Source organism: Punica granatum, chromosome 4 (assembly GCF_007655135.1).
Source record: "Punica granatum isolate Tunisia-2019 chromosome 4, ASM765513v2, whole genome shotgun sequence".
NCBI classification, from domain to species: domain Eukaryota; kingdom Viridiplantae; phylum Streptophyta; class Magnoliopsida; order Myrtales; family Lythraceae; genus Punica; species Punica granatum.
In genome coordinates, this window is record NC_045130.1 from 16170186 (window position 1) to 16184189 (window position 14004).

General features: G+C 38.5%; 1 protein-coding gene across 3 annotated transcripts; it reads right to left on the minus strand.

Moving 5' to 3' along the window:
• Positions 1-1948: 1948 nt before the first annotated feature.
• Positions 1949-7511, minus strand: LOC116204067 (SUMO-activating enzyme subunit 2). Of its 3 annotated transcripts, XR_004156337.1 has the most exons (13): positions 7189-7511; positions 6986-7075; positions 6473-6556; positions 6107-6325; positions 5700-5801; positions 4811-5269; positions 4477-4706; positions 4181-4274; positions 3898-4080; positions 3692-3789; positions 2940-3306; positions 2303-2400; positions 1974-2169 (listed from the first exon to the last, which is right to left on the minus strand). XR_004156337.1 is itself a non-coding variant. In XM_031536126.1 (12 exons), the coding sequence occupies exons 1-12, from the start codon at positions 7219-7221 to the stop codon at positions 2374-2376; spliced, it is 1986 nt and encodes a 661-aa protein (XP_031391986.1). In that variant the 5' UTR covers positions 7222-7511; the 3' UTR covers positions 1974-2373. The 3 variants fall into 3 exon arrangements, 2 of the variants coding, with proteins under 2 accessions (XP_031391987.1, XP_031391986.1); XM_031536126.1 differs by having other exon boundaries at positions 1974-2400; XM_031536127.1 differs by lacking the exon at positions 6986-7075 and having other exon boundaries at positions 1949-2400.
• Between the last annotated feature and the right edge of the window lie 6493 nt (positions 7512-14004).

The following is a 14004-nucleotide window of genomic DNA, read 5'->3' on the forward strand; positions in this document are numbered from 1 at the left end:
AATCCATATCAACAAGCCGAAGGCCAAAGAAGCATATCTTGAATATATCAAGGACATATTCTCGTGATATGAAAATGGAAGATGAGATGTCTTAATCCATATATTATGAATATTATTATCTTAATTAGGTAGTATATTTTATTTAAATAGAAATATATTTAGAATTAGATATTATTTTCAATTTTAGTTTGAGTCAAGAATCTTAAATTTTCTACTTTGGAACCATTACTTATTTTGTTTTAGGAAGTTACATAGTGAGTATAAATTCTAATTTCCTATTTAGTGTCTTCTTAGTTGTCTTAGGTCTATATATATAAAGTCCATCTCATTGTATAAGGTTAGAACTCTATATCTCAAGAGTAATAGTACTTCATTGATAAAGTTGAGAGGTTTTCTCTTCTATCATGGCCCTTTTAGGTATTATATATCGGGCTTGGACGTGTAATACTCCCTTAGAGTCTAAATTCAGATTTAGGATCAAGAAACCGTAATCCAAGTTGTGTAAAAGAGAAATCGTTTATTGAAGAATTCTTTTGTTAGATTACTTTAGTCCAATGTTATTATTAAATATTTATAAAATTAATTCCCAAGATGATGTCTAAGTAAAATTAAACAAATAAAAATATCCTATTACGAAGGTCAAAACGCAGCCTTATAAAACAATGTAGTAGAATCTTCTCATAATTCTTCATTATTCTTTAAATACTTGCAAATTGACATAATGCTACTGACGCATTGAAAATCCAAAAATTGAAGAGATTGGAATACTTACTTTTGATGTTATAATAGAGAAGAAAATTGGAGAAATTATTACGGGACATGTCTAAGATAAATAACTTAGCAGAATATTTCATTTCAACTTTGAGAAAATCAAGCATTCTTTTGTTCCATTTCTTCAAAATACTGATTAATTCCACTTTCTATTTATTACCCAATCTGAATGCAGATTTCTTTCCAATGCATAGATAGTATATTCAATAAAGCAAGAAATCAGAAGATACTTCCAATTCAACAAAGCAAAAAAGTAAGATTAAGATACTTCTTTTCAGAAGTAAGACACAAATTAAGATGAGATTATTATAATGATATCATGGAATTAGATTCATAAGTTTAATGGTCTCACGAAATTACTCATGTAATTAACTGGAATGATCTTATACAAGTATTTTAAGATGAAATGACCTTCAATTCCAAGTATTTTTTTTTTCTCATGGAATTTTTATAGCACAAGATTAAATTAATTTTAAAAATTTTCGTATAAGAAAAATTTCTTCTTTTTCAGTGGTCAATTCGTGTATCAATTGAAGTCAATAGTAATAATAAGAGTGTCATCCAAAGTCATGTGCATATGCATATGTCCCCAATTCATCGGTTAATTTACTTTCTCAATCCTCCAAATGTTGCATTGACGAGTCAACATGAGGGAATTTCTCGAAAAATCTATATATAGCTTAAGCTGCAACAATTAATATGCATGTAATATCAAAAAGACCTTAAGTTACAATAGCATATCTTAGAACTAGTGTCCGAGCATCGGAGAAGCGAGTTAGAAAATTCTTTTCAAATTGGAAAAGTAACGTAAAATTATCGCGAAAAACAGTCGGTGAACCTTGGTACTCGACTTTGGGATCGTTGAGTTCAAAGAGAGATAAAAAAAAATAAAGGGGAAAAAAAAGAAAAAGAAAATAACAACAGAGGTTGCGGATTGATAAGAACGTGGAGTCACCTCACCTCCATCCATCCCTGTAAAAATTGTTCATAAAAATGGTGGATTTCCCTTTCTTCTTGTTCTATGCCCATTAATATAAATAGCACTTTCTCACCCTCATGCTCGTTTGAAGTCTATATATATATATAAATTCAGCTGCTTCTTTATATCTCGAGTTCGAATGTTTCCATCGAGAAAACTTTCTTTAGGGCACGGAATTCGTGATATTTCGAAATGGGATACAAAAGCGATAATCCTTTCGACATGGCCAAATGGAGGAATAACCTACCGAGGAAGTAAGGGCAAATCACCGCTTGTTCAGTTCCGTATACAACTTCCCATTTTTCCGATTTTATTTCCGGTTTGCCAACCGGGATAATGCTCTTACAACTTAACATTGCACAAGAGGCTCGAGTTCACGCCTGTTTGATTCGTGTTGACATTCCCAATCCAGGAGAGGCCTGTCGAGGTATTACTTGGGGAAATCAAGGTCGTTCACGTGCATGGCCAATGTTCAGTGCCTCGAGGACTTGAAGAAGCAAGACCACATTGACGCAAAGAAGAGGAAGAAATACTCAGAGAGGAGGAACTCACCGATCCGCTTCGTTTCCTATTCTTCGCATAATCCCCACTTAGGACATCAATTATAGCCCCCTTATATGTCATCATACGCACAGATTCTTGCTCGTCACCTTGTACACAAGGCAAGACATGACACTTGATAAGGAAGTTGTGAACTTGATTACAAGAACATATCGGTGTATCTTGTTGGCTTCAATCTACGCTTTAAAATGCAATTACAAGTTCTTCATTTATAATGTTCAAGCAAATTGGTACCACCTGCCTCAGGTTCAATTAAAGGGCCAAGTTCCGCTCGACAAGTCGGAATGAAAGAACAAGGGAATATGATGGAATCTAACAAGAAGAGTTAAAAGCAGAGCACTAGAAAGCAAATTAGTTGTTCACAAAATCATATCAGTTCAAACAAGTTTCAGTGTCAAGGCAAAAGCAGTTGTTTCTCCACATAAGTCAAATGCAAAAAGAAGCATGTCAAGAGCCCGTTCTATCTGAATCTAACCTCAAACTAAGTAGTAATCTAAGAGACTGTTCATTCAACATCAATCAACAATTATCAGCAAACCCAAAGAATGGCCCCTTCCTCCCTCCCTAGTAAAATACAAAATTAGCATCGAAAGAGTTAATTCGAGATCATCAGAGAGTATAGTCATACCACCCTCCTCGTCTTGGTATTGTCTGGGTTTCCATCGAGCATGACCACGACATCATCATCATCATCATCATCATCAATTTCTTCCACTTTCCCGTGATTGTCGGTGTCAGCAGGGACCTTTGAGCTAGATGGTGAGGTTGCATTCTTGGAAGCAGTGGAGAGTTTCCTTTTCTTTGTTGGGACCACATCTGTTTCTTCCATTGTACTGATCTCTGCATCCTCGTTCAGTTCTGCAATGGGTCTGCTTGAGTTCGATGTACCCACGTCGCTGACTCTGTGATTCTCTTCTTTCTTTTCCGTTGAAGAAGGCTGGGACCACCCGACCAGTACCATCCCATCAGGTTCCTTCTCCTCGTCAAATTCCTCCCTTCCAAAAAAAATATGAATATGTCAATCATAAGCATGTGATATATAGAATTCTTAATCCAAAGACTGATGAAGACTGTGCAAATCATAAAGTGACTTATCATAAGGAAAACAAGCACAAAGACCCAGAAAACTCATATTATCTCCAACATCTCGGGTTAAGACTCCCCATTCTGTGCTACATGGGCTTCATGACAAGGCCTTGACTCACTTAGATTGATGGCCTTTGCAGATAATGATGGGCCCTACTTGTCTTCATCAATGTTAACAAGTAAACAAATAAAAACACCGAAACTTGAGGAACAAACACCAGCAGGGACAACTGACTACGGAAAAAATGGGCATCTACTTGGGGTTGAAAGTCAAGCAAATAGATGAGGAGAGACCTGTGCTTTATATTGACATTGCAAACAAGCTCTTGCTGCATATCCTCAACTGTGAGCATTGTCCCACCAGTAACTGGAGAAGGAAGCTCCGAGAGCACCTTAAATTTGAAACTTTAATTAGAAAAATGAAAGTGGAATTTTGATATATTGGACGCATTGCCCAAAACTCATCCTCAATTTTAAATGAAACTGAAAGAAGCATATACCTTCTCAAGGTTTGCCGCATAATTTGCCACCATATCTTCCTCAAGATCATCACCAACTTCATAAAGAAGGGCAGAGCCATGCATAATGATGGGAGAATGCATTCCTAGCTTCGCCTTAACAATCTTCTCAACAAAGTCCCGCAATTTCGACTGATAAGTGTTGATCTCAAGGGACAGCGGCGTCTAATAAATCATTATCAGATCAGTACAATAAGTACAAGGATGTTGTAGCAATGTTTCAAACCTCAGACATGAGAAGAGGCTACATTTAAAGTTTGAATACCTCAGAACAAACATAGCATGATTTGTTCGGCTCAAATGGTTCCACAGGCATAAGCAGCATATTCTTTGTAGGATATTCCAGACAATAGGTCATCCTGCAGAGACCAAAACAGGAGAACTATCAAGAGCAACCCGAGTTCAACCTCCATCTCCACTTGGGCAGCACACAGGCCCAGTCTAGCTTTAGTGAGTTTCAAGCTCGATTTTGCAACTTAAATCACGCTCAAGCTTTGCGATTGGCTAAATTGCAATCTTAAGCAAACCCAAAAATTTCTAGATGACTTGAGATAGTCGCACCTGTAGTTTTTAGTGTCATTTTGCAGCACCTTGATTGCCTCAATCACGATCAAGCCTGCGATGACAGCATTCGTTGTTGCAACAGCATGAACAATATTTCCTGCTATGCCTTTAGCTTCAAAGAGACTGTGAAGAGGAATTCCAAAAGAAGAAGCCCTGATATTTGCTGCAGCAGTCACAAATTCCACCGCTAACTGATCATCCTTGTCAAAACTCAGACTTCCAATCTCCTGCTCTCAACAAAAGTAACAAGTGGATAAAATAATACTTAGCTCCCCAAGGAAGATAAGCAACTATCCATCTGACACTTTCAAGCATGAACGAAACATAATACCTTTTCCCTTGTCGTGAAAAATAGCTTAAGGGCCTCAAGAAAGACTTTTGAGTTTTCCATGAGGCTCCAGACATCTTGTGGACTCCTCATCCCGAGAGATGCCATTGCAGACACTGATGAAGGATCATCAGTGGAACCATTCTTTTCTACACTTCCGTTCTGTTTGATGGATTTCTCAGGCAATGCATCCTTACTGTATATAGGCCTAGGCCGATTCCGATTCTTCCAGGTATCTTCATTAGACAGGGCCATCTCAATGTTATAACCAAATACATGATCAAATATTCTTCTTCCATAATCCTCGATATCTTCATCTTTTCTGCGCTCAAATACATCCTTGGAATTTTCAGATGAGCCAGCAGCATCACTTGAACGTACATTCAAATCATTATCCTGAGTCGTATCCCCAAATAACTTCGCAAAGAGAAGATCCTTTGCCCACACAATACAATGAACAAACTGCAAAATAAATGATAAAAGGAATGAGATAGCAATAAAAACAAACAAAACAACAGTAGAACTGACTGGCTCGCGGGTCAAAAAATATTAAAGATCTTAACTCAAAGCAACAAAAGAGGAAAGTTGAATCATAGTATTTGATCTAAAGGTATCAGCAATTTCTCAAACAAAGTGCATGTAAAATCAGTCTTGACTCAACAAAGTATAAATTTCTTAAAATGGATTGTAACATTTGTACCACTAATAACTAGGCTGCGAACATATTTTTGCTACGATAGATAGCTAACAGATATAACCAGAACTAAAACACATAATGACCTATGTATTAGGTGATTCATAAGAAAATAAGAACAGGAGTTTCAAAAATGAACTTTCAAAACTGGATGTAAAGCAAATTGAAAATAAACCAAGTGCCACAGCACTGGGGTACCTTCGATGGAGTACTGGTGATTGTGCAAACAGGATATGTCTTGGGAGCTGGCTTTGGCTGGCACTCATAACATTCTGTCTTTCCTTTCAGATGTACAGTCACCTGAATTCATCACGTGGTTATGAATGAAATTAGACAATAACAAATTCGAAGTACCTTGATATCTAGGTACCTGTTCATTTAACAGAATTGAGCAAACAAAATCCTTAACCCTCAAACATGATTCAACACATTTTCATCGTATCATGAATCCCACTTTGTTGGAATTTGGAAAACCTCATCTAAATAGGAACAATGAGAAAACCGTTACTTTAGATGACTTTAGAGATTTCCATAACTATCATCTTAAAAGGCCAAATAATTGGAGAATAGAATACTGATTTATCCAAAAATAGAAAATAACACACCTGTCCAAGGAACCCAGTAGTCCCACTCTCAACCAGAGGAACATCCGCAGCTAAGCACAAGCGATTGACATGTCTCCTCGCATCCAAGTTGTCAAGACCATTCAAAACAACATTAAATTTCTTGAAAAAGTCTACGTTGAAGTCAGGATCCTTGACATTTGCATGGTACGGGGTGATGTTTATATTCGGCCTAAACCTCAGGACTGCATCCCGAGCAACCTGAGGTAAACAAAATCTATCATTTAAGACTTGCCCAGCAGGTAACTACCACAAATGAATGATACATAATCTATCTATTTAATACAAAAAAAAAAAGGAGGACAAATCTGCAAGCAGAATTAACAGATAGTAGGCAATTAAAGGTACCTTGGCCTTAGATAGCCCAACATGTGATCGGCGAAATAAAAACTGTCTGTTGAGGTTACTCACTTCTATGGTGTCCATGTCAATCTGCAAATCATCGCCCCAAATTGTATTGAATTAGCCGGGTAGCTTCAAGCAGCTTTGTTTGCTTTGCTAACGTTGGCACAAATTGAAATAGCCATAAAAATGGCTGTAGAAGACAGTGCTCACTAAAGGAATAAATTTTGTACATAAAAAGAAAACCCAAAAGATAATTCCTGTATAAGTCGCTGCAGATTAAACTCGAGGCGAATTCAATCAAGAAAACATAATTTATATTCGGCCTAATGGTGTCGCAATTTCCTTCAGAGGAAAACAAACCGACCCAGAAATGAACAGAGGGCAACAGACAGCGGGCAGTACCACGGTACAATCAATAAACACTGGAAAGTCAACGAAGTCAAACCTCAGAAACCCTAGACAACGTAGAATCCCCCAACGTAATAGCTCGTAGCTTACTAAAATTAACGCACTCACGATATGGATATCCTGGAAGCCGGAGAGGGCTAGGGTTTTCAGGAGCTCGCAGCCGATCCCACCGGCCCCAACCATCAACACCTTCGCGCCCTGAGAGGGAATCAATCCATGAAAGACCGGGAGCTCCCGTAAATCAGAGAACCAGCGAGTCACAGGTGGAACTTACAGCGAGTAATACGGGACAGGGAGGTGAAAGGGAGTACCTTTACTGCAGAGAGCTGCTGCTGGGACGCCATTGGAGGACGTAGAAGCGGAGGACGTAGAAGCGGAGATGCAGAGGGATGGATTATCAGGGGGTCTTGAATTGCATAAATATGTATGTGAGGGAGAAGGGGTGAGAGGAACGGATGGAGAGAGAGAGAGAGATGGAAGCTGAAGCTCTTCAAGCCAAGGGGGCTGCAGATGCAGTGAAGGGAGAGGAGATGAAGGGGCAGAGCTGAAACGACAAGGAAACGGAAGGAAGGAGGCGCCAAAAAGAGCAAAAATGGGGAAGCTTCACTCTCTCTCTCTCTCTCCCCCCCCCCCCCCCCCCCCCCCCTGTGGGCACGGCCGAGTCGAGTCGGGGGGCTAGCTACGGGGGAGAAGCAGGCGAGCCGAGCCGTGGACCGAGCCGAGCCGGTTTTTGTTTGGCCCGTCCAGCTTACGATCTCGTGTTCTTCTTTTTCCCTTTTTGGCTGCGGCAAACTGCCAAACCAAAATTTAATTTTCCAGGTCAGCTGCCACTACAATACAAATAGCCTATAGGTACAGAAAAATAGAGTCCATTTAGCCTATATCAATCTATGCTCTCTAATTCGAATCTCTAAAATAGGCTGAATACTGTCACATACTTGCAACATCATTTAGAGATACATTCAATAAAAAAAGAGACTAAGTGAGAGCATCTCAAGTCATTCGATGATTTCTTTACATATTGATTTGGGTTTCAGTCATTCGAAATCATTTCACTTTGAACTTGTCAATCAAAATATTTTTAGTCATAACCAAAATATTTGAGTCATAACCATATGATAACAAAATATTACAAAAATTTTCAAGTAAGAGTATTACAACATTGACAATTAGAAATTAACAAAGACATATTCAATATGAGTTCTTTAATTTGTTACTCAACTTCAACCATTCGGGGTCGGAGGACCGAACACTACATTCATTGGGATGTTCTTAATTTTTGGGATGCTCTACTAGACGACCCTACATTCATAGAGATAAACTGGACTTATTGTGCGGCTAGCATAGAGATCACAAAATTATGAGGATCAAATTGAAACAATAAAAACTACAAGGAGAAAAGTGTGGGATAAGAAAGTTTTAGGGACCATATTGAAAATATCCACTGTTGAACTACAGAGGTGATTTTGAGCATTCGCTTTGTCAAGAAGGATGAGAAATTGATTAGCCCGTCGCTTGATTGTGGGCGCTTTCCACGGGCCACCATAATGCATTCAAACCACAACTCGAGTCTGTCGCTTCGACATTCGAATCACTTCTAAGCATACACGAAGTATTTGGCCTAGTACGGCAATACACATCAACGCATATAACATGTATTCATCAGGGCTGGCTTGGAAACCATTTTTCCCCCTCTGGATGAGCTGACCCAGACACAGAACAACAGTGAGAAGGGTGAGGCTAAACGAGAGGAAAATGCCTTCGATACAACTCACAATCTTGCGCGTCTGGGCTTGGAACGCGTGGATCAAAATCAGCACAAGCAGGACGAGGCCACCGGAAATGTAGAGGATGTAGGTATACAGTTCATAGAGTCAGTTGCAGATCGAGACGGTGACGCCGGCAATGTGGGTGTCTTCGCCCTGCCTCGTCGTCTTCTAAAAAGATCCTTTGAGGGTCTTCTGGCCGCTGCCTTTCCCATTGCTCGTCTAATACCCACGGGGGAGCAAGAAGGATGCACCGATTGTGACTGTGAGGATGAAGCCGGCGATGTTGACAAGCTCATTCCTGTAGCTGTGCTCCTCCTCTTTGTTCACGGTGTCGGTAGCAACATGTTGAATTTCAAAAAAAGGATCTTCTATCTATCCTCGAAGCACTTGTTCCACTTGTGCAGACATGTGCGTCAAAGAAAGCATATAAAAAGTGCTCAGGTAATGAAATTGGTCTTGACGAGGCTCCTAAGAATAATTTGGTTACATATACGTATATGTACTGATATCGTGTAATTTGCATAATGACTTAGATTTAGCATATTTTTAAGGGTTAATGGCCCAAAAAATTACCAACTTCTCACTTTTTTCTCAAATTTAATATCAACTTTTTAAAATGACAAGTAAAATTACCAATTAAGTTTCCATTCTCATGTCTTGCAATTGGTCAAAAGTTTACTAATTTTTCCTACGTGGTAGAGTAATAGCACACACGTTACCATCAGCACGGTGATCTAGTGGTTAAATTTAAAGCGTTCCATTTGAACATCACGAGTTCGAACATCACTGAGACATAAAACTCGCCACTACGTGGATGTATTATGGGCTGGCGGTGGCCGGCCCATAATGCTTGATCTAGTGGGTCTTAAATTTAATTTACTAGTGTATTGATGGGATTGCGATGATCAAATTGGATTAAGTCTCAGCAAGCTATGGCGAAAGAAACATTCTGTGGGGGTTAAATTTCCTTAATTAAGACAGTTACAGGGAGCTAATAACCCTACTTAACATTTAATTCAGAAAAGAAAAAAAAGGCACACACGTGGATAACAGATAGATGACATGTCAATTTTTAATTTTTCTCACTTGACCAACATACGAAATGACAATAATGACCTTGTATCCCTTCCCTTCCATTTCCTTTGTCCTCGGCAAAATGGGGAATTCACCCCCCTCAAAAGCTCTCCTCCTCCCCTAATCCTCGCGCGTTCTTCACGCTACTTTCTCCACCAACATCACCACGTGGGAACAATTCGAAGGGGAAGGGGGGAAACGATAAAGCTTACGTCAAGGATGGGAAGGCAATCTTCTATGGAGGACGGAGGATCCAGTCGCTTTCTCCCAACTTCGGCGAGCTGCTCCTCGAACTCCTTGTCCTAGGACGACATCGTTGCCGAGGAATCTTCGAGCTCAACTGTTTGTGGCTACAGATCGAGGCGGAATCTCACTGTCAATGGTGGATTTCAGGCCATTAAAGCAACGGGGAGAGAGAGGAGTTGAAGAGCGGAAGTCTCGATTTTCGAGGAAAAAAGCTTCGATTGCTCAGAGAAGAGAGAAGTCACAGTGACAGAGAGAGAGAGAGAAGGGTTCACTCTTCTTTTGAAGTCTCGATTTTGGGAAGAAGGAAGAATGGGGGGTGGGGAAGCTTTGATTGCTCGGAGAGCTGCGACGTGAAGGCGAAAAGGACCACCACTAGCCCCTTCTCTTCCACTTCCCTTTTTCTTTCTTTTGTTAAGTTCGGGGCAAGAGGCCTCGCCGGCCCCACCACGGCCCCTGTGGGGTCGCCGGCAACCTGTAATGTTGCCAACCCCGATTGAGGTGGTGGTGGCGCCAGCGAGGCCCCCCACAGTTTGCAACCCCTCCATTCGTTTTTTTTTAAATATATATATGTTTTAACAAATTTAATTTATCTAAATAATTAGTGGGTGCACCGTTAGTGGTGTGCTCCGGTAGTGCCAAATCAGAAAAAATCGTTAAAGTTGACAAAAGAATTAACGATTTGCTAGACGTGAGCAGGGAAGCTTAGTTGAAGCTTAGTTGGTGATGTTGTATATCATTTTAAAAAGTTGATGCTAGATTGAGAAAAAATGGAAAGTTACCTCATTTTTAAATTATAATAAAGTCTATGCAAAAATATGTATCACGTTAGTCTCACTTCTATGACTCCTACTGTAAGATTAACTGCATTGCATTAGTCATTTTATGTTTTATATAATTTGAAATTATATGAAGGTAGATAGTTTTACATTTGTTTGGAAAAGTAAATGTTGTGATATAATAGAGATACTGTCTTCCTAGTTAGTCTTATGCATCTTGGCCATCTTGTGGCAAGAGGGACATTAATCTCTAGGATGCATCAGCTACAGTGGCAGGCCAACCCTTAGGAAAAGGCTTTTCAGCATTATTTGTGAAAGTTGCAATGAAGAATGGTTAACCCTTAGGGCATGTTTGGTTCGCAGGATTAGTTGAGGAAGGGATTAGCTATTCTGTACGTAATAAGTTGTCTGGCGTTTGGTTCACCGAAATGCGGAATAAGTATTCCGACTGGGCTGCCCTATCCGGATTGCATGAGGAATGGTGAAGCCTCCTGTGAGTGTCCGGATTAGCGGTTCCCCATTCGGAATTTCAAGCGAAAAGTAAAAAATGCCCTTAACTTCTTTGAATTATTACAATTGCATGCCATCGTCCTATTTTCCAGCAGAAAGCCCCAAATTGAATCGAGAAGGCTTCGCAGAAACCCTAACTAGAGCAATCGAGCAATTGGGTCTTCGATTCCTCCCAAATCCGGCGTCGATTCGTCCCTCGACTAGCGGAAAAGGACTCCGGGGAAGATCTCCGCCACTCCATTGCCGGAGAAAGCAGCAACTAGACATCTTTCCCTCTTCGTTGGCTTTCGCGGACTCAACGCAAGCGGAGGACAACACCTTTCCCTCAGGTCTTCTCACCGGCCCGTAAGCGCTAGGGTTTTCACCTCCGTATGTAAATATCATAGCAAAGCGAGGATGAAGGACTGAGTATAGAAGAGAAATAGAGCCTGGCATCGGCGTATGGTTCTTTGCCGGCCAGTGAGCTGATCAGGGCCGAGCTTGGCGGCCGAGAGAGACTTCCGCCTCACCTTGTCGAATATTATTTACTTTTTGAAATATTTTTTATTATTTAAAATAATTAATTTGTAAATATTATTTAATTTTAAATTATTTAAAATGTTTATTTTTTTGTTAATTATAAAAATAGATAATTATGCTTATTTAATTATTGAAATAATTAATTTTATTAATAAACACAATTTTTAGTAATCTAATTAAAATAATTTACTTTTAAATTATTTAAAATGTTTATTTTTTATTAATTATAAAAATTATCCTTAAAGTAATATATTTATTTTATAAAACCCATTAAATTTAGCATGAAGGACATTTCTGTCTTTTCATCATATTCATTTTCTTTCCATTCTTTATTCAACCCAACCAAACATCATAATTATAACTCTCACTTTTGTCATTCCCTCCAACCAAACAAAAAAATTTTATCAGAATTTTTATTCAATTCCCTACCTATTTTATTTCCTGTTTATTCTACTCCAGCGAACCAAACGTAGCCTTAGTTCGACCCTATGACAGTCATGGTAAAATTGGAGATGTGGTTGGAATAACTATTGCATGGCCCTCTTGCTTTGTAAGTTACATATCTTTTCTATACAACCTACGAAATGTTTGCCATCATTTATTTTCTGTGACCTTATTGTAAATTTGGAGATGATGGGCTCATCGGATTACTTAATTAGAGAAATTAGTGAGTTTAGTTTTGAACATTGGTAAAAAGAGCCGGGAAGAGTTGATGTTTGCTGGGTATTTACTGATTTGGGTGCTATATTGACAATCAATATTTCAAGCTTCTCTATTGATTGAACAAATCGTGAGAAAGGCGAGGAGCTAGTTACTATGATGCTGCAACAGTATAGAGGGAGAGTTGGGAAATATGGCTGACGGTTTTTATAACCCCGCCGTGACAAGTAATATAGATGAGTAGAGTATCGTTCCCATGAGGGCTTGAACAAAAATTCTATTAGTGTTCGAATTATCACAACCTAATCGAAGTCAAGCTAATCGAAAATCGGTTTTTGAAATATAAAGTAAATAAATAAGAACCAAAATTCAATTGGAGAAACCATTTAGGAGAACAATTTCCCTCACACTTCACTAATTCGATCTACTCCATCTTTCCTTAATTCAATTGAGACCCAATCTATTATATTCAATTTCATAAGTATTTCCTAAGTATCTTCCAAATTGCTTAAGGAAAAATATCTAACTTAACTAATCCCCTATATTCCTACAAGAATTGCAATTAAGCTAAACTCATTAAGTTTCAACTTGAATTGCCTACCTAAGATGTGTAAGTATATTCCTACCTTACCCACTAATCAACTCGATTCCTTGAGATTGAATTTAAGCTACTTTATCTTTGTTCTAAACCTAAAATTCATTTCCCAAGTTTATTTAGATTAGCAAATCTTAACAACTCTTGATCAAGCAATTGTAAGCATTAAGCATTAGATAGAATAAATAAATCAAGATCGAAAACTCATTAAGTCAAGCTAGAATAAACAAATTAACTATACGTAGGTTCAATTATAATCATAGCATAAAGAATTTAGCCCATAGGAAATAAAGAACACGTGAAAGAATTCAACATAAACATTAAATTCAAGAAGAAATCAACAAAGGTTTAAAAGATATAAGTAAAGATATTACCGTCTATCTCTAAGCTTTCGACTTCTTCCTCAAGTTGATCTTTGCCTCCTATTGTCGTCCACACCTAAAGCTCACGCCCAACTTGGGCTTTAAGATCTACGTGAAAATCAAACTTAAATCTAACCATATCTTACTTTCCCTCAGAGTCAAAATTCAATTCCCTATCTTAGACATCAAGGAATATCATTCCTAAGATCCAAGAATAATATTCCAAATAAATCAAGATATCTCCATCTTTATTTTCTTCTCCAACCATGCCCAAGACCCACACAAATATTGAAAAATTCGAATTCTGGTAGGCTGAACAGATTTGGGGCGGCCTAAGCTTCCATATTCGTGGCCTAGGCTCTCTCAGATCTGTGAGAGTTAACTGATTTTAACTTTAACTTTAACTTTAACTCAACACACTACACAACAAAAATACACATTTCCCAATTCAAAAATTTTAACTTTAACTTTAACTCAATACACTACACAACAAAAACACACGTTTTCCAAGTCAAATTTATAATCACATCTCATTTGTCATTTTCCACAATCAAAATCAAAATCAAAATCAAAGTAAGTTTAACTCTGAATACAAACGGCCCCTTAAACTTGTTGT